We start from the raw sequence: 23692 nt of genomic DNA on the forward strand, positions 1-23692 counted from the left end.
TCTTCACATTGACCAGTCATGGATCTCTGTGTCACTCATCATTTACTGCAAACAGAAGCTTCCCTGATGAGGGTTAAGAGATGCTACTCTATTAGTATAATGGTGGGTTATTAGGAATTAGGTTACTACCATTTACTTTAGTGCAATAAGAGTGGTAGGTTCTCTCCTATGGTCTATGAGCTGTCTCACCAAGTTTGTGGCCTGATAATGGTGCCAAGTGCAGGTTCCATCCTGTGTAGTGGGCCCCAAGTCCAGTCAGGGAGTGGCTGGTTACTCCCATGACTTTTGTGTTCCTTTTGCACCAGCATGCATGTCTTGCCAGATAGACTGTGATTGCAGTTCACAGATTTCACAACTGGGCAAGACTGCTAATTACTTTTCACCTCTGGTAGTATGCATAGCACCTTCTAGCACAACGAAAGCTAGCCAGTAGGGACAAAACTTTCAGGTTAGTTCTGGCCTGATTTCTTCATGTTCTGTGACACAGTATCTTTAGCAAGAGGGTCTTGCTGTCATGTTCTGGAGAGCAAGCAGTAACACTGGTAATGGCCTGTACTGTGTAGAGGTCTATGGGACCTCGGTAGCCAAGAGAAGTAACCTATTTTTAGCACCAGACTTTTTATTTGTTAGTCTCTGGTGTCTTGTAGGGGCCCTGTTGCCCTTATAGGGTAATTCCAGTTTGACTCTTTTTATGTATGTGTATAGATATATTTTAGGAAGGTTCTTCAGTAGGAGGTTTCCATATTATTTTTCTGAAAAGTTTTTAGAGTTATTTATCCTTCCCAGTTTTCCTCTTCTACCCACCCTCCCCTTCCCCACCAAAATTTATTCCTTCCTGTCCCACAATTCCCTTTAAACCCTTTATATTTATCTCCCATCTCTTGAAAGCCCCTCTCATGGTCTGTTAGTAATTTCCTAACTTCTGTGGGTATTCCAATGAAACACACATATCTAAGGATTCAAAACTGATATCTACAAATGAGGGGAAACCTGTGACCTCTGCCTTTCTGGGCCTGGGCTACCTCACTCAGATGACTGTTTCCAGTCCTTCTCAGTTGCCAATGGACTTTATGATTTCATCTTTCTTAGTAGCCGAGTAATATTTCTTTGTATAGATATACGGCATTTTCATTACCCATTCATCCGGGCGTCTGGACTATTTCCATTTACTGGATATGGCGAACAGGGCAGCAATAAACATGGAGCAAGTGTCTCAGTAGTAGGATAGAGTTCTTTGTGTGTATGCCCAAGAGATAGAGAGAGAGCTGAGTCCTGTGTAAATTATTTTCAGCTTTTTGAGAAACGTCCACACTGATTTCCATGGTGGCTGCATTTGCGCTCCTACCAGCAGTAAATGTGGGTTCCTGCTTTCCTCACATCCATGCAAGCGTCTGTACTTTGGATCTTTCTTCTTCTTCTTCTTCCTCCTCCTCCTCCTCCTCCTCCTCCTCATCATCATCTCTCTCTCTCTCTCTCTCTCTCTCTCTCTCTCTAAGAAAGAGTTTCTGGCTATCCTGGAACTCTGTAGACCAGGCTGGCCTTGAACTCACAGAGACCTGCCTGCCTCTGCCTCCTGAGTGCTGGGATTAGAGGTGTGTGCCACCACCACCACCCAGCTGTAGCTTTGGATCTTAGCCATCCTGACTGGGGTGCAATGAAATCTCAAAGTAGTTTTAATTGTCAGTTTCCTGATAGCCAAGGATGTTTAACATTTAAAAAACTGTTTCTCAGCCACTCTTTTGGGCATTTTACTCCCTGGAAAGATGGATTTGTCCATTCCCCCCCCCCCCCCCCCCCCGCCTCTTTCTGCTAATTTTTGTGCATTGACTATATGCTGGACTTGGAGCTGGGCTTGGTTTTTATGCATTGCTGTATTTAACCATCGTGATGAGCATAATTATGGTCCCCTTTCTGCTCAGGAAGAAATCAAGGTTCTGTCAAGGTCTGATGATTGGTAAGTAGCAAAGTAGGATTTGGGCTCAAGTCTTCCTGCCTGTAGTGTCAGTGACTTTGACTAGCAAGTCATATGACCCCCCCCCCCCAGCTTGGTTAGAAATGAATCCATCTTTTGTAGCCATCTAAAATGTATACGCTGGATCCAACTGTCAGGGCCACCTCATTTTCCTAACCTGGTGACCATTCAGAGCCTGTCACATGGAGTGACTGAAAGCTACCTCTCTAGACTGCTGTTGAAAGTTTTGGCTTTATGTTCATATGCCCCCTGCTCAGTAATTGTAGTCTTTCTATGCAAAAACCTTGGTGTAGAACCCCCCTGCAAACCCAGTACACACAAAACCCACATCAGTGCTCATTTCCTTGCACCTGGTGCACAGGATACAGGGCTGGGTATCTGATGTGTGAAGGCCACATCATGCTTTTACCACTAATTTCCTGGCTGTGAGACTTTGAGATTATCACTGAACTCTGAGGTTATTTAATCTTGATAGACATATCAAAACTCTGTGCTCTGGAGCTGGGGAGGTGGCTCAGGTGGTAAATGGCTTGCCTTGCAAGTGTGAGGCTTTGCATTTGGTCCCCAGAGCCCTTATAAAAAGGTGAGCTTGGTGGTGTATGCTTGTAATCCCAGGGAGGGGGGAGATGAAAGGTAGAGGCGGGCAGATCCCTGGGGCTCACTGGCTCTTGAGCCTAGCCTCCATGCTGACAGAGCGGGAAGGGATAAACACATGGAGAGACACATGGGGTAGAGGAGAGATCTGGTTTCCAGAAGTATGCAGATTAAAAAAAAAAATCTGAGTTTGAGGCCAGCTTGGTCTCAAGTTCCAGGACAGCCAAGGTTACATCCTCCAATCCTCCCCTCAACCAAAGAAATCTGAATCGAGTGCTCACTCTAGGACACGTGTGTACTTACACCAGGGTACTGAAGGGATGCCTTTGCCTTAATTATAGCTGCAGCTGTTTGGTGGGCCCGTGTTGTTCACTGTGGCAGCCAATAGCTCCTTAAAAATCACTATATGTAATGATTCTTTATAAGCAATTTAAGATGCAGTTTCTCAGCCACACTAGCCACATTTCAGGTGCACAGCAGCCACTCTGAAGGCAGGAGAGGCATGTTCATGTCACAGAAAGTTGACTGGGCAGTCTTGTTTGTCAGCTCATCCCTCCTGAACTTCTGTGTGTGTGAGCTCAAGGATGTGTGCTTAAGGACTGGAGTCAAGAGGGTGAAAAGGTCAGGAGCTCCTGGAAACTTTGTTGACCTAGCATATGTGTGTGTCTGGGAGGTGGTCTATGTGTGTGTGTCTGGGAGGTGGTCTGTGTGTGTCTGGGAGGTGGTCTGTATGTCTGGGAGGTGGTCTGTGTGTGTCTGGGAGGTGGAGTTGCCATATGCAGTAGGTGCTAACTCAGTTTCATGGATCCTGGTTTTGTGAGGATACAACCTATCTTTGTCCCCATGAGTCTACATTTTTGGTGTCTGGGTGGCTTGCCTTGAGGTACACAGATTATATTATAGACACATATAGCCTCTGTACCCAAGAGCTGATGTGCCAGCTAATAGTTGAGCCAGGGTTGACTAATCTCTCTGGGCTTGGGTGAACCAAGGATCCCCATATTGCTTAGACAACCTTTGAAGGTGGCCATCCTTTTGTGTCAAGAGATCTCCATTTGACACTATTTCAAGTTACAAGTGAGGGACAATAAACTCTGTTTCCTTGTGGAGGGGCTGAACAGCATGTGGCCAATGTTTTTTTAAGATCTTGTAGCAATAGGGACATGTAGATATGAATCTAGCTTAAAAAACACAGTGGACAGGTCTGCCACACACACATCCACACCCACCCACACCCACACCCACCCACACCCACACACCCACACACCCAGGGTACCTCACAACATTTGAGCACACACAGCAACACATGTTGCAACCTTCAGGATGCACAAACATAGTAACACACACACACACACACACACACACACACACACAGCGGCTTCAGTAGTTCTCTTGATCTGAAAAATCCCTCAGTTTTCATCTTAATCATTGCAAATTTAATTCCAGGGCTTAGCACTGTGTGTCACCCAGCTCCTAATTACATAAGTAATTCGAACAGGGGAAATTGAATGTAAAGAATTATTAAGTAGTGAAAGATGGCTAACTCCTAAAAGAGATCCAATGAGATTCTAATGGCGGTAATGGTAAATACACACAGCAGCTACTGGAGACGATGGGCCAGAGAACAAGACTGGGTCTGATGACTTAGCTGAGTTCTCCTCAACTCTTGGGCAGCCTGTTGGCTGGCAGAGGAGCTTGTTAGTGGATATGACAGCAATCAAATCTGTAGGAACAGTCTATTGGGTGCTCAACATATTATGGAGTGCCTTGATTGGGCTATAGGAGGGGACCACAGGTAGTGGAAGGTATGGGCCACTGCTAACCTGTAAGGTTCTGGAGTGAGCAGTACCTGCCCCAGCTGGCTGCTCATCTCTTATGGATACTGGAGCCATTAAGGACATCAGAGAATCCCCCTGCTGCCCAAACCTGATCCCTAGCTTTGGGATCAAAGGAGAGGTGGATCTATTGCTGAGAGGTAGTGTAGATAGTCCCACTTACAGGGGTTCAATTTACTAAGTTGTTTTTTTTTTTTCCCTTTGAGGCAGGAGGAAATGGCCTAATCGGCAAAGTGCCTGTTGTGTAAGCATGGGGATCTGAGTTTGGATTCCTGATGGGGCATGTCCTTCTGTATGTATGCTTCTGTTATTAGTTGATGAATAAAACACTGTTTGGCCAATGAGGCAGGAAGATAGGCAGGTCTAGGAGATGAGGAGAATTCTGGGAAAGGTAGGCAGGAAAGCCCACCAGAGATCAGACACCATGGAGGCAGCCAAAGGACCTTACCAGGTCCAGGCATTCTCTGGTAAGCCAAGACGACGTGGAAAGACATAGATTTATAAAAATGGATTAATAATTAAGACAGAGCTAGCCCATAAGTAGCTCTAACCATTGGCCAACAGTTTTATAATTAATATAGTGTCTGTGTGCTTATTTGGGGCAGAGAAGATGGGACAAGAAAAACCACAGCAACAGATTCCTGACACTCACGTAAAAATTGGGTGTGGTGGTGTGCATCTGTAACCAGGTGGGTCCCTGTCTCCCTGGTCAGTCAGCCTAGAGGAAAGGATGAGTTCCAACTTCACTGACAGACCCTGTCTCACAAGTTGAAGTGGAGTGTGATTGAGTAGGACACCTGGTGCTGGCCACTGCCTTTCACTGGTACGAACACACTCTGAGTTGTTTGCCCACAGTAGTGTTAAGCTGTATACTGACTGACCACATCATCTCATCTCAGGACTGCAGCGTAGCCTTGACCAGCTATGGCCACTCCATCAGCCAGTCCCATATGTCCTTCCACTGTCTGACCCTGGTCAGCTTTGCCCTTGTTTCAGTTCTTTGTGGTTCTAGGATTGAACCAAGCCCTTATGGATGCTAGATAGGCATTTTACCCGATGAACTGCATCCCCAAGCCCCCGTTTTCCACTTCTCCAGAAACTCTCCCTGCCTCCCAGCTCGCTCCTCGGGGGTCACTCTCTGAGTTAGGATTAATTTATTTCTGTTTCCTGCTGGAGGAAACAAATTATCATTGGTGCCATTAGGATCCTGTCTGCATCAAGGCTGGAGGACTCTGCTGAGGGGTTGGGGTTGGACCATAGGTTGTGATGCGCACCAGAGCTATACAGCAGGGTTAGAAATGGATGGGCTCCCATGGGCCTGAAGACAGCCTAGTGCTGGGATGGGGGTGTTCAGGGCTGCAGGGTTCTTTTCCTTGAATTTTTATTTATTCTATGGGTCTGCATGGTTTCCTGCCTGTGTGGATGTGCACCCTGCATGCCAAGAGCCCATGGAGGTCAGAAGAAGGCACTGGGTCCCTTGGAACTGGAGTTACAGATGTTGTGTGAGCTGACATGTAGGTGCTGGGTACCAAACCAAGTCCTCTGCAAGAGCAGCAAGTGTTCTTAACTGCTGAGCCATCTCTCCAGCCCCCACGCTGTTGTCTTCTTACTATCAAAAGCAGTGGTCCTCAACCTTCCTAATGCTGCGACCCTGTAATACAGCTCCTCATGTTGTAGTGACCTCAACCATAAAATTATTTTTGTTGCTACATCATAATCATAATTTTGCCACTGTTATGAATTGTAATGTAAATATCTGTTTTCTGATGGTCTTGGGCAACCCCTGTGAAAAGGTCATTTGATCTCCAAAGGGGTCATGACCCACAAGTTGAGAACCATTGTCTAAAGGAACAGTGTGCTGTGCAGCTCACCCTGCAATTGATTACACAGGAAGGCATCTCTTCCACCCATGAGGACTCTTCACATGGTCCTATTGTTAATTACGTCATTATTCTTCTTAGCACCTGAGAGTGTAAGTTCATCTTCAGGGTTCAAACTCCTTTGCTACTTTGTTGGAAGAAGCAGCTGGGACTCCTTGTCTCCTAAATTATATGCAAGGCCCATCATTTCTCAGAAGCTATAGATCCAGGGCTGGAGAGATGGCTCAGTGGTCAAGAGTACTGGCTGTTCTTTCAGAGGACCCAGGTTCAATTCCCAGCACCCACAGGGTAGCTCACAACTGTAACTCTAGGATCTGACACCTAATAAAGTAGGACCCACCTAATTTTTTTAGGCTACTTTCAATTTAGTCATATTTTACTTACATTAAATATTATGTACATGTTTATTGCTCTTTGTTTTTCTAAATTTATTTTTCTTATTTTACATATCAATCTCAGTTCCCTTACGCTCCCTCCTCCCTCTCTCCCACCTTCCTATGACCCCCAATCACCTTCTCCCTACACCCCCCCCCAACTCCACATGTAGGAGGACCAGCTTGAGTGAATGTAGGGACACCTCTCAACTCTACTAGGACAGCGTTACATCAGAGTGTAAATGACAGTCTCATCATTGACAACCTGCCCAGATGTCTTGCTCCATGTGTGGGAACAAAGCCCTAGATTTGGAGTGTTTTGTAGCCTTTCCTTGGAAATTCATCTCTGTTTTCTAAATAAGACAGCTGGCTCTCTTATCTTTAAAGATATCAACTCTGCCTCCCTGAACTACTGTGAGGATTGAGAAAATAAGATATGAGTAATTATTATTTACTATTATTACTGTTATCATCCTGCCAGTGGTAGAGTTGCAAATAACTCGAAGGGCCAGATGGTTGAGGAGTGGGTGGCAAAAGCATTAGCTCAGTGTACCCTTGAACGAGTCAGTATATTTGCCTTGGTAATAGCTGTGAATACTCATTTGTGGGGACTAAGGCTCCAACCAGTTAAGCTTTGATAGACTGGGAGGAGACTGGAGTCATCAGGCTGTGTGCAGAGGCTGGCCTTAGTGTGAGATTAGAATTGAATGCTCTGGGGACCAGGAAAGTAGAAGATAAAAAGAAAAGAGGTGTGTGTGTGTGTGTTTGTATGTGCATGTGCATGTGCATTTGCATGTGTGTGTCTGTGTGTGTATATATGTACATGAGTGTGTGTATGTGTACCTGCTCTCCTGCAGAGGTGTGTGTGTGTGTATACATGTTCATGTGCGTGCGCATTCGCATGTGTGTGTCTGTGTGTGTATATATGTACGTGAGTGTGTGTATGTGTACCTGTCCCCAGCACTGGGGAATAAACATAGATGTTTGAGCAGAGAGGCAGAAGAAGGGAATACTGTCCAGGGAATAGTCTCTCACTTATCTGGCTTGCCTGTCTCTTGCAGGTGCATCTCCGCTCTGCCAGACGTCTCTGTGAGCTCTGCTGTGCCAACCGGGGCACCTTCATCAAGGTGGGCCAGCACCTGGGAGCTCTGGACTACCTGCTGCCAGAGGAGTACACCAGCACGCTGAAGGTGTTGCACAGTCAGGCCCCACAGAGCAGCATGCAAGAGGTCCGGCAGGTCATCCGAGAAGACCTGGGCAAGGAGGTACTTTGTTCTGGAGCAGGGAGGGACCAGAACAAAAGTGAGTCTTTGCAAAAGAGTTCCTGCTGCCTGAGCCTAGGGTCCTAAGGGGCCATCACTGGTGTGGAATCAAATGTCTCAGCAAGATTCAGTGCCAAACCGGAAGCTAGAAGAAACCTCAGAGACCACGGTAAAAGATATGTTAGCCGAAATACGAGATGTCCGTATTCAACAGTGTTGGCTGGTAACCTAAGATGGTTCAGATGCTTTGACCTAATACCGTCTGTCAGCTCCTGGGGCATTTACTGCATACTGATGACTGTTGTGTGTTGGAACACAGTTAGTCCTCACAGCAAGTGTGAGAGGAGAACTATTGCTGACTCCATTTTGCAGCTGAGGGTTGATGACTAGCACCTTGCTAGGATGCCATCAGTAAGTCCTCCAGTTCACTGCATTAGCTTCTCTGGAATGTTTCTGGTAGACACTTCCCCACTTTGGTCTCCAAGGATGGGGTGCTTACTCTCTTAGCTGCTGTTGCCCAAGGTCCTCCTCCGTCTATTGCCATGGCCTCTGATACCAGCACTCAGGAGGCAGAGGCAGGTGGATCTCTGTGAGTTCAAGGCCAGCCTGATCTATATAGTGAGTTCCAAGACAGCGCGAGGTACATAATGAGACCCTGTCTCAAAAAAGATAAAAACAAAAGTAAACAAAAGGCTTCCTTAAAAGAAAGGCACTAGAACCGACCTCCTCAAGTCTCAACCTCTCATGTCCATTTTGTACCCTGGAGTGACAGAGAAAGGAGGGAACGGCCCCTTTGCCTCACCTTCACCCTCAAGAGGTTTTGTTTTTTTCTAAACTGGCGTGTTCTGGACGCGGGGGGGGGGGGGGTTGGAGTGCCCATTGCAGGTGGCTGAGCCACAAGTCAGGCCCAGCCTGACACTATGTGCTGTAACTGGAGCACCCTTCCAAGACTTCTGCTAAATCCTAGTTCCCTCACCTAGTGCTTTGTCTTCTGGAGTTTTCTGAGCATGATCTTAAAGTCCAGCCGTCACCTGATGCCTGTTCTGAGGTTGGTTTGTAACTGTTGGTGCCTCTCAGTTGTCCTTAAGTCAAAATCCTGGAAGCTGGAGAGATGACTCAGTGCTTGAGAGTGCTTGCTAATCTCCTATTGGCACCCGGCACTCACACTGGGAAACCCACAGCCATCGCCAACTTCAGGATCTGATGGCCTCCAGGGGTACCTGTTCCTGTCTGGTAAACACACACGCGCATGCATGCACTCGCGCATGCACGCACACAGAGTCCCCACCACCTACCTGTTTCATGACTGCCTCAGCGTGGCAGGGGCCTGGTGACTAGAGTTTGGGTTTTGGAACCATAGTCTTGGACCCAGCACATATTATGTGCTCTTGTACCTTGTCTGTAAAATGAGAAAGACCATAGTGCCCACCTTATAGGGGCGCCTGAACAATGGACAGCAAATAGAGGGTCCTATAGTGATGGCTGTCATGGCCTGTGCTCTGCTCATCATGTCTCACTGTGTACAACTAGCCTCCAGTGCCTGTGGCCTTGATCCCTGCTCTGTCTGGAATGTTTTTTTCTATATTCTTTATCTGCCAAGTGATTCTAGGCCAGTTGTCCATCTGTCCATGGATGCCGGGCAGAGTGTAGGTGCTGTTTATCACATATAAACTGCAGCTGTCCTGGGAAGTCTTTGATCTCCCTAGACCATCTGCATCAGGCCCACATAACTTAGCACCCTCCAAGTGTGGCGGAGCTTGTTGGAAATCAGGCCATTCTATTGCAAGTCAGAAAAATCTTCAGGGATTAAGACCATGACAGTCCATTTTCCCGGGACCTGTAGCACCAGAATAGTAAGGTGTTTGGCAGGTTCCAGTGTTTGTTTAATGGCAAAATGAACTTTCCCAGGTTATTCAAGGCAAGACTGAGGGTGGGGGCAGAGAGTGGATAAATATCAGGTACCCCTCCCCCAAGTATGTGGAGCTGGTAGTAAGTATTCAGTACCCAGACAAGGGGTTTCTGCATATCAGTGATGGCCTGTCCTGCAGAGAGGCTCATAGTCTGACTCTGTGGGGCCCAGGCCAGGCACAGATGCTTCCAAGACTGCCTTGCTCTGAGGAACATCCTCCAGAAGGACAGAGAAGGAATACAAGGCAGATTTGACTTAGGGCTGGAGTCAGAGAGAAAGCTGGAGGCTAGGAGGATCAGGACAGAGGAACCCCTGGACAGCACGGACAGGGTTGGCATGGTGCTAGCCTGCCTGCCTTTGCTTCTTGCTGCAACTGTTGGCTTGTGGCTTCCAACAGTGTGAGATTCACCCCCCCCAGCTGAAACAAAATAACTCACAGTAATAACAGTGCTGAGAGCATCATTGCTAGCATGTGGCAGCTCAGCAGGGGTGGGTGTGAGAGAGGGGTGGTAGGAGACGATTAACCCTTGGAAGGGTGGTGAGGGGTGGGGCAAAGGCAGGTCAGTGGCTCCTTCTAGACCAGGCTAGGGCAGAGGAAGGTGACAAGTCAGAGGTCAGCAGTCTTGGTGGGCCATCCAGCTGGCTGCAGGGTGTTTGGGGTTGGAAGATGTCTCCTGAGTATTCAAGCTGTCTTCTCCAGTCTCCTCTAGCTAATCCTAAGCCTAGGGGCTGTACAGCTACTGTCCCAGTTTGTCTGTAGTCTTCCGCAGAGAGTGAGGCTGTGGTCCAGGTCATAGTTCTGAGTGACTGTGGCTCATTGCTGTAGAGCTTAGAAACCTCCCGTACCATAGGTGGCATTTGTTCTCTGGTGACGTACTTCTCCATCTGTGGGTGGAGGGGAGGGAAAGGGGCTGTGTGGGAGGCAGAGTAGGTGAGTGTGGGGGTGTGAGGGCGGAGGAAATCATTCTTTGTACGCCCTCCTCCCCAGCCCCTCCCATCGTACTGCTTGGGAAGAACTCACTCTTTAAGGATGCTATTGACTGCACTGATTCCTGCCCCCTCCAGCTGTAGGCCCTCCCGTGGCAGCCAGGCTCCATCCCTCATTTCCAGGATGCAGTCGAGTCGGAAGAAGCCGAATATACTGCCCCCCCCCCAAGTCCCTGGCTAGGTTTTAAGGTCATCCCAAGTTCAAAGACTGTGTGAGTGTGCCTGCTTCTCGGACTGTGGCAGGGTCAGGCAGGAGCCAAGGGTGCTTTCTTCATGTGTTTCTTCAGGACCCTTCCCTTCCACAGAGTCCCTCAGAATCAATCGTGTACTCAACGCCTTTTCCTGTTCCAGGTAGTTAGGGCTTGTCCAAGAGGGTTATCTCCACTATGGGGATGGCACATAAGATGGAGGCTACAGCATCCCTGGACTCTTAACTCCATGGTTACATTGGTTCCAGATGAGTCCCAGCCCCTTGACATCTGGTGGTCCCACCATTACAGAGGAAACGTCATTGAAGGGCTTCATCCCACATAGGGACTGGCTTAGAAGAGTTCTGGGGGCCACTTGGCTAAGTTAAAGGCAGCAGAATGTAACGAGAGGAGGCCCAAAAGCTGATCCCTAAAGAGATGGGGACATTTTCTGCTGTCTCAGAAGTGACCTTGGTCTGGACTGAGTCAGCTCTGTTCCCAGACTACCCATAGGGCCCCAGGTCCAAATGCAGTACTGCCCTTGGCCAGCAGATGGCACCTAAGTTCACAAGTCAGGGGTGTGTGGTGGAGCCCTGGCCCTTTCTTGCCAAGGGATGCCCTGAGGGTGGGTTCAGACTCTTTTTATTCTTGGGCATGGTCTAAGGAGGCCAGACTTACCTCTCCTCACCACGCAGGGGACAGGTGCAGGCCTAAGTCATGGAGCTGCTGACTGTTTTGTTCTCTGAAGGTCTGTGTTTTAAAGGCGTGGGTCCTGGACTCATGGCATTCTACCTCTAGTAGAAAGTGCCCACTGGGAGGACCTTAGGCCACTGGGAACTGTCATAGCTATTTTTCTTATTGCTGTGGTAAATACCCGATAAGAAGCAGCATCAGGAAAGAGGGGTTTATTTTGGCTCTCGGTTTGAGGGCACACACAGTCCGTCATGAAGGTAAAGCATGGTGGCAGGAGCGCGAGGCTGTCACAGTGTCACAGTGCACCCGCAGTGCTGCTGATTAGCTCTGTCTCCGTCTTATTCAGTACGGGACCCCAGCCTGCCAGTCTTCTTACGGCAGTCAACCCCACATAGAGAATTCTTTACTGACACTCGGAGGACCGTCACATCGACCGCTACGATTGGCCATCACTGGGACTCTTGAAGGGAATGCTTAGCCCCTTCCTGTCGCTCTCTGATTCCCGGTCATGAGGCACACATTCTGCCCCCTACCCCTTCCCAGTCTTTGGCCTCATGCACGAGTCCCTCTGACGCAAGCCCATCCTTGCATCTTCTTCACTTAGTGAGGTGCCCTCTGGGGCCTCCCACCAGTTCTAACAGTCTGTGAATTGGTGGCTCATTTCCTTCCCTCCTCCTTCCTTGTTTGTAGAAATGGCCAGACAAAGGGACAGTTTTTAGACCCTGATGTGGTCAGTTATGGTTTGGCCTCATTCCAGACCCCCATGGCGGGAGATAGGCTGATCTAGGTAATAAATGGCTGGTCACACGAGGATCCAAGAAGTCTGCAGGAGAGAGAGGGATTCCCTTCAAGCAGGGGGACAGCTGACACTGACCCAGGTTCTTCAAAGATGGGTGGGACTAGAGATGTTGCAGATGGGAGGAGGGGCTCACGAGGGACGACACAGGCCCAGCAAAGGTATAGTCCTAGGAGAAGCAAAAGCCAGGAGATGACTGAGCTTTGTTGACTAGAATGCAGTGTGTAGGAGCCAAGGCTGTGTTTTGAAGGGACTGCACTGTTCTTTTCAGAATGTGAGGGCATTGGTGGCTGATGCCTTTAACCCTAGCACTCGGGAGGCAGAAGCAGGCAGATTTCTGTGAGTTAGAAACCAGCCTGTTCTACAGAGCAAGTTCCAGGACAGGCTCCAAAGCTACACAGAGAAACCCTGTCTCCCCCACTTCCCCTCAAAAAGACACAGCATCATTCCTTTTCAGAATGTGGGCCTGAGGGAGTAAAGGACTTAGAAGTGGGCCTGGGCAAAGGAAGGCCGAAGGGACTGATGTATAGGCCGAAGGGACTGATGAAAAGGAGAAGCCATCCAGAGACTGAGCCTAATTGCCTCAGCAATGCAGAGATGTGGTCATCTTTTATAGGTGGATTAGGGGAGAGTGGGACTTAGGAAGTGATCATGATTGCTGGCCATCTTTGATTACAGACATGCACGTGTGTGTCTGCCCATATACACAGGTGAGTCAGGACACATCACATGTCAACAAATGATCCAAGGATGTAAAAACAGCATGGACATCCAGAACCCTAGCCCTCAGAGCCCAAGTACCACGAGTTTGAGGCCAGTTTGGGCTACATAAGTGAGACTTAGTTGAAATAAAGGAAAATGAAACAGAGCAATCAAGAGAAAAATGATGGCTGTTTATCATCGTCATGGAATGTAGTTGTGCCAGCTAAGATTTCCACCTCTGAAATTTTATGAGAAGCTAAAGAGAATGAAGTCATGGACTGGAGTTTAATCTGGAAATGCCTTTGCTGGGGAAGCACTTATGTGGTTAATGTCCTCTGAAACACGTTGATGTCAGTATTTGAACTCTCCTGCCAGGAGGTATAGGATTGGCCTTATTTTGTGGCTCCCATAGTGGCCAGGGACAAGTGCAGTATGTATGCCTTCATGAGTGCTGTACGTTGCAGGTGCTTAGTGTTCTTGGCGGAACACATGGCTGGGATGTCTGTGGAGACTCAGAAGAGATCTTGGGGTGCCATTGTGTGCTAGGGAGATATACCTATTTTTCTGTGAATCCACAGGGCCATATGGAGGGTTGTTTTGCTCTGGTTGAGTCGAAAGTTCAAAAGAAGAGAGGAGAAGCTCCTGCCCCAAAGATGTGAGTTCATTACTCATCTTGGGGGTATTGGCCAGAAAGACACTGTGGGGGTGTGAGGACCAGCCAGAACAAAGGCAGGAAGGAAGGGGAGGCGGAGGAGGGGCAGCTTGGGCAGGGAGCACATAGGACTGCAGCTGGCTCTGGGAAGCCCTGGCCAGAAGTAGGGCAACGTGTCCCCTGCAGGCAGCCCTTCCTTCAGGCTATTAGCTCTCTGCCAGGGCTGGGAACACTTTCATCCCTATGTAACTCTGGGTTAACCAGGGAAACTGAACTGAGGCTAATATATGCATTTTTATATGTATGCATGTATATCAATACATAGAAAGATACATTTTTTTTTTGAACTGGATTATGTGATTATAGAGGCTAGCAAGTCCAAAACTGGCAGAGTGTCCCTGCCAGAATCTCTGTAAGAGCCAAGGCCGTCGTTCAGGTTCAAATGGGAAGACCCATCCGCTGGCAGAGTTCCCCCTTGCTTCAGGGATATCATCTAATTGCACAAGGCCCACTCACATATGGAGGGCAACCTGCTTTACTAATAAATTGGATGCGAAGGTCTGTAATCCCAGTACTGTGGAGGTGGAGACAGGAGGATTGAGGGTTGGATGCCAGCCTGGTCTACACAGTGAGACAAAGTCTCAAAACCCAAGGGCCTGGTTTTGGATTTTCAGCGTAGCTCAGTGGAGGAGGGCTTGCATAGCATTCTCAAGGCCCCGGCTTTTACCTCAACACTGGGCAAAAGAAAAAAGAAAGGGAAAAATCCATCTAGAGTAACATTTGCTCTAGTATCTGGGCACCGTGGCCCAGCCAGGGTGGTGCCTAGAAAAAGCCCTTGAGGGGAGCTCTGTGTTTGTACCCCAGTCCTCCTTCACGCGACGTTTATTCTGAACTGAAGGGCAGGAGCCAGACTCCCTGTTGGGTTATTCGTTTACTATTTCCCTGCTTCCTTTTTTGTCGACTCTACCGAGGGTGGGCTTGCTGTGGGTGGGCCCAGGTGGGCTGTGGGGACACATATGCCCATCTGACTGTCCCTGTCCTCCTGTTAGGAACATGTTTTTGCTGAGCCCTTCTGTTCAGGCATTGTGTCCGCCCCTGGGAGCCCTTGCTCTTGGGATCCCTTGTTGCCAGTGCTCTTCCTCTGGTAGGTGCCTTACCCTGGCAAGGTCAGCTTGCCTGTTCCCGTGGCTCAGCTAGCCTCACTGGCCTGCGGTCATCTATAGGGTCATATTGTCAGACTCAGCTGTCCTCTGACCTGCTTCTCCTGGCCTGAATGCTACCCTTGTTTGTCCTGGCACCTGGCTCGTCCTGTCTCCCCAGATTGTCTCTAAGAAGGCCACCAAGTGAGTGTTCTGGGAACGGAACAGAAGGATCAGTGGGGAGGGAGTGTACCTCTCCTCCTGGCTTGTCCTCATCCTGCCTTCCCAGCAGATCTCCATCAAAAAATACATTTATATTAAAAACATAATGGAGAATAAAAACATTCTCCCCCAAATAATGCCGAAAATCAAAAGAAGATTTTTATCAATTATGAGAGAGAGAGATTTTGGCCATAAAATGGTAATTTAATGAGTAGGAGACGGATGGCGGGAAGCATTAGTGTCAGCCACAATGGATGGCCTGCCATTAGTCACTGGAGGAGAGGCGAGGCAGTGGCCACACAGCCTGGCTGGCTCTGTTTGGATGCCCCCAACTCCTGCTCAGTCCCCTCGTTCTGTTCCTTTCTCTGTGCCCTGCCAAGTCTCCGCTGTGGTGACGACTGAAAGAAATAAGCTGCTTGGAAATGCTTCAGGAGCTTGGGCTGGGCAGTGATGTTTTAGGCAAGACCTCAGAGGCACAGACAAGAGCAAAACTAGATCACTAGGATCTTGTCAAATGAAAAAGCTTTCACACAGAAAAGGAAACAGCCAACAGATTGAAGCGTACCTGCAGAGTGGGAGAAACTATCTGCAAGCTATCTATTCAATGAAGGAATGAAATCCATGGTTTATCAGAGACAAAATGAAAAAGACCCTAAACCCAACCTCAATAGAAATGACCTATTAAGAAATATGTGTGATGACGTATTCCCTCACTCCCAGAACGTGGGAGGCAGAGGCAGGAGGATCTCTATGGGTTCCAAACCAGCCTGGTCTACATAGTGAGTTTTAGGCCAACCAGAGCCACATAATGGCTGTCTCAAAAATAAAAACAAATAACAAGAAATAGGCAGATGACCTCAAAAGAAGAGACACATATGTGGCTAGCAAGTACTTGAGAAAAGCACTCAACATTGCTAATCATTGGTGGTGTGTGCCCAGCAGAAGGCTGGAACAAGAGGGTTCCTGTATGGTGGAATCCAGCCTGAGGCACACAGTGAGTTCGAGTGTAGCCTGGGGTACATAGCAAAAACCCTGTCTCAACCCTCAACCTCTTTACGACCCAGCCCCTGAAAATGAGGTATCTCACACCAGTTAAAATGGCTACAGTAAAAAGGGTGAGGGCATAGAGAACAGGGAATTTCCCACTTTTTTATTTATTTTTCCTTTTGAGACAGGATCTGGCTATGTGACTCTGGTTGGTCTAGCTATGTAGACTGGATTTCCCAGGTTTTTCCAAGCTCTGGGGTCATTGGTGTGCACACCACTCCCTGAGTCTCCTGTGCTTTCTGATCTACTGTGGGAAAGAGTGTGGAGGTTCCTCAAGAAGCCCAGACGAGACTACCATACTATTCAGTGGTCCCACGCCTGGGCCCATCGCTACAGAAATCAGCGTGCCAAGAGACATCTGCGTTGTCATTCAGTATTCATGATAGCCAAGATTTGGTATCCATCTACGTGCCCAAGAGAAAATGTGGTTATATACGCGAGAGATGACTACCCAGCAACAAAAAAGAACGGAATTTGTTATTTGCAACATACCATTGTGTTAAGTGAAATGAGTCAAGCATTGAAGGGCAAATACTGGCATGTGTTCTTTCATATGTAGAAGCTGGAGAAGCTCAGTAAATAGTCACCAGGGGTTGAGAGGGGCTTGGGGCATAGGGCTGTGGAGAGGTTGGCCAGTGGGTATGGAGCTGCGGTTTGATAGGAGGGAGAGCCATAGTGTTCTCTAGGAGGGTGGCTACAGCTCACAATATTATACTGTGCATTTCAGAACAGAAGCGAGCATATCAGATGTTCTCACCCTACAGGAATGAGGACTGAGCCACGTGATGGACATGCTGATTGCTCTGATTTGATCATCACTTGTTGAATGTGTGTATCAAGATGTCATCTCTGTACCCTCATAAGTATGCACAATTAGTATGTGTCAATTAAAAAAACAGACACAAGCATCCAAAGCGCAGGGCCTGCTGTAGAGAAAATGCCAGGAACTGTCAGCTGTGCTTCTGATGTATGGAGCCCTCAGAGCATATCCAGGAGCCTCCTGGTTCCTCGGTCTTCCTGGACTTTGACAAACAGCTCCTTTCTTTCTCCCTGTCTGTGCACAGGCAAGTACATTAGCTAGAAGCAACTCATAGGAACCCTGGCTGATGGACCACAAGGATTTAGAAGCCTTCTGGTTCAATCCTGAATATCCTAAGTGAGGAAACTTGCGTTGTGTGGCACACCTGGGTGGTAGAATGGGGAGTTGAACCCATGTCTTCCTGTTCTTATCTAGTGCTCATCCTGAACTGTCATGGCCCAGAGTGGAAGCTTAGTGGACAGATGTTGTGGTCACTGCTCTTGGAAGGAACTCCCAGAGCTATCAGAGGGCTGCAGCATCCCTATTGCCTCCCAGAGCAGAGCCCATGGCCTCCCTTGCTTCGATAGCAAGAAGGGGAGTGGCCTTTCAGGCGGCCAGGGACTAGGTCAGTGCATGCGGTTGTCTCTGATGTCTTCTTGTCTCCTCATGAACCGGAGGTGGCTTTGTTGGTGGTGATGGTTCAAGAAGAGATGGCTAGAGGCGGGGCTTAGGCTCTGCCAGTCTGCCAGTGAGCATAGCTGAGAGCATGGGCCATGGCTTGCTTCGTGGTGGATGCTCATCTCAGTTTGGGTTCTCTTGGAAGTAGACTCCAGGACAAGCCTTCCAGAGAATTTTGTGGGGAGCTCAGGGCCTGTCTTGTGGGAAGTGGTCATGTGGCTTCTGGAGGAGGAGGCAACTGATGACCCTGAGCTCTTAAACCAGCTGCCATTGTGGGCAGAGGGCACTTAGTCTTGTGGAGGAACTGGGAGGTGGTGTCACACACCCAGGGCAAGGAGAACGCAGACTTTTTAATTCTTCCAACTTCGTAACATCTTTACACATGGCTTCCCCTGGGGCTGTTAGTTACTGAAACAGTAGCCAAGACACTCATATGAAAGGGACAAGTGGGAAGAGGCAAGTTCCAGGGAGCCAGGTGGGGTCAGTTACTTAATTCTCATGGCTGTTCTGTGAGGAGAAACCCATTTTTGCCGAGGGCCAAACAGTTCAGAGAGGTCAAGTCCTGAGCCTGAGGAGAGGCTTGGTCCCTTACTCAGCATTCTCTGGTCTGTGCTTTTCACGGAGGTCCCGACAGGGTACTGCTTTGCTATGATCCCTAGGAAGGAGGTGGGCAGGCAGATGAGGGGCTGCTGCTGCTGCTGCTGCTATTTATTAAGTGCTTCCTCTGTCTGAAATGGAGACTGGATGTTTTCAAGCATGTGGTCTCTTTCAGTCTCGGAGCAGCTTAGCAAGCAAGGTGTGTTTGTGGTCCCTTCCCCCAGTGTCCCGAGACATGGAAAGGGAGACTTAGAGACACTGGATGCAGTGAATGAGCCGGGGACTGGGCAGATGAGCTTGGATGACACATGACTCCACTTTAGTTAGGTTGCCCCTAAGGAGAGATAGGCCTGGTTCAAGGCCACACTGATGGGTCAATGAGGCTGGGCTGAGCCAGCACCCAGTCTGTCTGGTGAAACTGGAGAAACTTACTCAGGAGAGAGTGAGGCTGTCCTCCTTGCCCTGGCCTCACTGTATCCGCCATCTTGCCTGAAGTGCCAGGCTGTCCTTGACGGGTTACCTCAAGAGCCAGTCAGCTGATGGCTAAGGAGAGGCCTCAGGAAGCACAAGGACAGATGGTCAGGCTCTGGTGTGCGCCTCTGGAGAAGCCTCTGTCCTGTGTTTGCACGCCGTGGTTGGAGGGAGGGCGCTGCCTTCCAGGAAGAGCGCCCATCATTGTTTCTCCCCACCTGCTTCCTACCTGATGTTGCCCCTGGGCAGCAGAGGGAAGTGTGCTCTGCGTGTCTGGCTGATTTATGTTCACCACTGAAACAATAATGTTTAATCTGGAAAGGGCTAATCAATTTTTTATGCTGATTATGAGTCAGCCAGGTGGGCCTGCTGCTTCCTTCACGGAGCTTCAGGAACAAGCCTATTTCCTACCATGGGCCTGTGTGGTGGTATATGCTGGGGAGGCCCTGCTTCAAGGAGAGCCCCTTCTTGGGGCCTGTACCCCATGGCAAGAGAATGAGTGTGTGCCTGTGTATGTGAATGGATGCATGTGTGAGTGCATACATATGTATCCACATACATGTGTATACACGTGTTTGTGCATGTATGTTGTGTGCATGCGTGAATGTATCACCATATACAGGTGTGTAGGTGTGTGTCTATGTCTAAATGTGCATGTATGCCTATACATTGCACATGCACACATGTGTACACACATGCAGATATCTGTATGTATATATGTGTACTGTATCTGTATGTTTATGTGTGTGTATGTGTGTTTACGTTTCTAACTAGGGAGGTAGCCTGATGTCTAGTGGAGGGCCTGATTCATGGATGTTTGTGTGAGTGCACATATACACTCATGTGTGTATATGTATCTCACCAGGGAGGTAGCCCAACTCCAGTCGGAGAACCAGACTTGGGTGTGCATGTGTGTTTGCACAAGTGCATATACTCATGTGTCAGCTTATGTGCCTGTGTGCACACATATTTACCCAGGGTTGTAGACTGAATCTAGGTAGAGGTCCAGGCTTGGGTATACATGCTTGTTGACTATGTGCACATATACATTGCTGTGTGTAGATTGGCTGCTCTGGACCTTGGGCATAGTTTGGAAATTGCAAGTTGGAAGGAAAGGATTACAACATTTTGGAATTGGAAAGGTCGGTGCATCGTCTAAGGACTCTGCATTTATAATTTAGAAATCAAGGCCAAAAATGGTAAAGTGACTTCCTGATGTCACCAACTTGATGGCAACGTGGGTCTAGCTTTCACCCCTGTGTCCTCCAATGGCTGCATGTGCTCCCATGGTCATGGTCATGGTCATGGTCATGGGGAGAATCAGAGGAGGGGGCTTCATGACCGGCTTGGGTTGGCTAGTTTTTTGACTGTGCAACCATCTTAACATTTCTGAGAGCTGGTACTTCAGGGAACAAGGCAAGAAGTGACATGCCTCAATGTAAGGTCAGTGTAGAATGAGAGTTTCCCCGAGCTTCTGCTTCCAGTGCTCTTGGGTCCCACAGAAGTATGTAGAGGGGGATGAGCTGGAGTTTTCTGGAGGAGGGACTAAGGAACATGGCATAGAGAGAATGAGCAAGAGGGCTTTTGGGCACCTCTACATAGGTGACATGTCCTGAGCTGGCTGCCAGTTTAGTCAGGACAGGGCATCACGCTGGAGGGGCCACCCCAGCGAGGTATGTGAATCTTGAGTGAAGGTAAGGAGGACAGTGTCTCCAAGTCGGCATAGCACAAGTAGTCAAGCCTTGGGCACTGGGGTTTGTCATCTCTTATGCATTGTCTGCTTGTGTGCTCCCTGACTCCTCAGCTGGCCATGGAACTTGTTGTGTAGCTCTGTGTTATACAGTTGAACAAGCCGCCGTGAGGGAGCTCGTTTTTTGGTTATGGGAACCACAACAATAAAACTCCAATGACACTTGCATTAAAGCGTCACACGGAGAAGTACACAGTGTTCTGGATAATAAGTTCAGGAGGTGAAGCTGGCCCGTCAGAGCAAGTGGTTTGGACATTGTGATCCAAGGGTAGTTAAGGGACAGAAGGATGTGACATACAACTGGAAATTGTATAATGCCTCAGGGCGTAACAATCTGGTCAGGGACAAGAAGGAGGGTGACTGCAAGCAGAGGCTGGAAGAAGTGAGCTGGGTGTGTTAAGGTGATCTGAGAGTAGCAGCCGTTTGTTGGCCCCGTGAGGAGCACGGCATGGTCTAATGTGTGATAGCTGGTCTATGGAACTATCCGGAAGACCATCAAGTGTCTTCAGGGTCATCTAGGCAAGAGGTGGTGTTAGTTGGACCAAGGTTGGGGAGCTGGAGAGGATGTGTTGGCATACTTGGAGACTGAATTAAATGGGGTGGGCATTATAGGAGGGGAAGGTGCCGGATCCAGCCTTGGTACTGAGTCCAGTGCTGAAAAGAACAACGGAAGGCAGTATTAGCCAGCCATCAGAGGAGGCGTCATCTAAAACACTGGCATTTACAATTGCTTCCTCTCTGCAGAATGGAAACTGGTAGTGAGGGTTAGAATGGCCCTGGGTTCATGTAGAAGTGAGTGGTTGAGGCTGAACCCGGGGAGCTAGCTCAGCCAGTGTGCTGCTCGTAGAACCCAGGTTAAGTTAGGTGTAGTGCTCTAGTGATCGCAAGGCCTATCACTGGATCTCCCTGGCTAAGCCAGTCTAGTCTACTTGGCAAGTGTCAGACCAATGAGAGACCCTGTCTCAAAAAAAGGTAGGCAGTGCCCAAGGAATGACACCCAAGGTTGTCCTCTGGACTATGCAGGGCTGTGTGCATGACCACGAATACACACTAAGGCTGAGCAGACATAACACATTAGCATGTCTGAAGCTGACATAACACATTAGCATGTCTGAAGCTGACATAACACATTAGCATGCTAGTGCCATGAGAGCTTTGGGGTGTTTCTCTGTAGTCATGTGTGCGGAAGGAGAGGCTTTTTGCAACTACTGGGGAGCCTGCCTGTCAGTGCTGCAGTCATGACAGCAGGCTTTTAGGGGCTGGGTAGCTCTTCCTTAGGGCCTGAGGTTGGTGACTACCTGAGAAGCTGCAGAGAAAGCAGGGTTTCTGCCAGGGTGGGTGCCATTGAAGCCCCATGGGCTTGGCCCAGGGGTTGGGAAGGAGAAACCTGAGGAGACAGCTTGGAGCAGACCCTTTGCATGGGAGGGGGATTGTCCCGGTATGGGAGACAGCAAAGCTCTGGCATCCCGCCCCCCATCCATATTGTGGGACTCATGTTTGGCTCATGTTGCCCTGATATTGTCCCCAGGTTTCAGGCACACCTTTGTCTGGGGGAAATGTGACAAAAGGCTAAAAACTATACTTTGATGCTCATATTGTGTGTCAGGGGTCAGTCAGCAGACACTGGAAATGGCCTGCATAAGATTCCTGCTGCGGTGGTGACAAATCTCTGCACATTTAGTGGCTTCAGTCAACACCAGCTTATTGTATCCCTGTTTTGCAGGGTAGGAATCCTAAAATTAAGATGTTACCCAAGCCACATTCCTTCTGGAGACCCAAGAAGAAACTTTCTTGGCCTTTTGTAGCTTCTAGAAGCTGGCTGAGTACCTTGATCAAATCCCTGTCTCAGCCTGTCACCTCCGCTCCTCTCTTTATTAATTTTGACTCTTATGCCCACCCTCCCCCCATCCTCCTTCTCCCTTCCCCTCCCCCTTTCATCTGTTCCTTTCCTTTTCTCTTCAGTGCTGGGGACTGAGTCTAGGGCCTCGTTGATGTTGGAAAAGCCCTCTGCCACTGGGTTATAGTATGATTTCCTCTTCCTACTCATATGTTTAAAATCACATACTCTCTCTCTCTCTCTCTCTCTCTCTCTCTCTCTCTCTCTCTCTCTCTCTGTGTGTGTGTGTCTGTGTGCGTGTGTGTGTATACATGTGTGGAGGTCAGAGGACAGCTTATGGGAGTTGGTTCTCTCCTTTCAACATGTGGGACCTGGGGATTGAAACAAAGTCATCAGATTCAGTAGCAAGCACGTTTACCTACTGAGCCAGCCCTGTGACATTGGGTCCTGGCTGCTCTCCTCACTTCAGGATCTCCAACTTCACCAAATCTACAGAGTCTCTTTTGCCATGTAAGGTCATATTTATAGCTTTTGGTTTGGGGACATAGGCTATTTTTTTTTTCCTGCTTACCCTAAGGCCAGAAAGCCTGTATTTTGACTTTCACAGGTCATATTCTCTTTGTCACAGTGACTCAGCTTTGCCTGGTATGATGGGAGCTGTGAAGATGGGCATGTCATTGGCAGGTTGGCAGAGAGGTCACCCACCCTATAGCTATTTTGTATGTGTGTATGCATGTATGCTTTTCTGTGTGTGTATATATGTGCTTATGTGTAGAGGCCAAAGGTCAATTATTAGGTGTTGCTCTCCACATTTTTTTCCTTCTTTTTTAAAGACAGGGTTTCTCTGTATAGCCCTGGCTGGCCTGGAAGTTGCTCTGTAGATCAGGCTGACCTCAAACTCATAGATCTGCCTATTCCCCCCCTGCCCCCCTTACATTCCTGGGCCCTGCATCTTCTTCACTGGAAATCGAGTCCAGAAAACTTCTTGCTTCATGTATTTTCTGAATTCCTTGCTCTGGGCTCTGATGCATGGGAACGTAGCTTAGGCTTGCTGCCACTTCCCAAAGCCGAGGAAGCCTGTCCCAACAGCAAATGGAGCATCTATACATGGAGGACGCCATGCTTCATATTCTTCCCCTCTTTCCTTTTGAGCCTAGGGACATCTGAGGGTGGTTGGAGTAGGCCTGAGGGCTTTGTGAAGCTGAGCCTGGTAGGTTTCAAATTCATGAGCTGCACAGAACACTGGGCTTGCTTTGTAGTGAGCAGGAGGAGCTGGGGAAGAGCTGTGGTGAGGGGCCACGGAGCCCA

General features: G+C 48.7%; 1 protein-coding gene across 5 annotated transcripts in view; it reads left to right on the forward strand.

Annotated features, from left to right (window-relative positions):
* Adck1 (aarF domain containing kinase 1) overlaps positions 1-23692 on the forward strand; it is an 89307-nt gene that overhangs the window by 27641 nt on the left and 37974 nt on the right. For 4 of the 5 annotated variants that reach the window (XM_051196117.1, XM_051196116.1, XM_051196119.1 and 1 more), the window contains exon 4: positions 7717-7920. The exons of the other annotated variant lie outside the window; for it this stretch is intronic. In XM_051196117.1, coding sequence (XP_051052074.1) covers positions 7717-7920 — 204 coding nt within the window. The remainder of the gene's footprint in view (positions 1-7716; positions 7921-23692) is intronic. 5 annotated transcript variants of the gene reach the window in all.

This window comes from Phodopus roborovskii, unplaced genomic scaffold, assembly GCF_943737965.1.
Source record: "Phodopus roborovskii unplaced genomic scaffold, PHOROB, whole genome shotgun sequence".
NCBI classification, from domain to species: domain Eukaryota; kingdom Metazoa; phylum Chordata; class Mammalia; order Rodentia; family Cricetidae; genus Phodopus; species Phodopus roborovskii.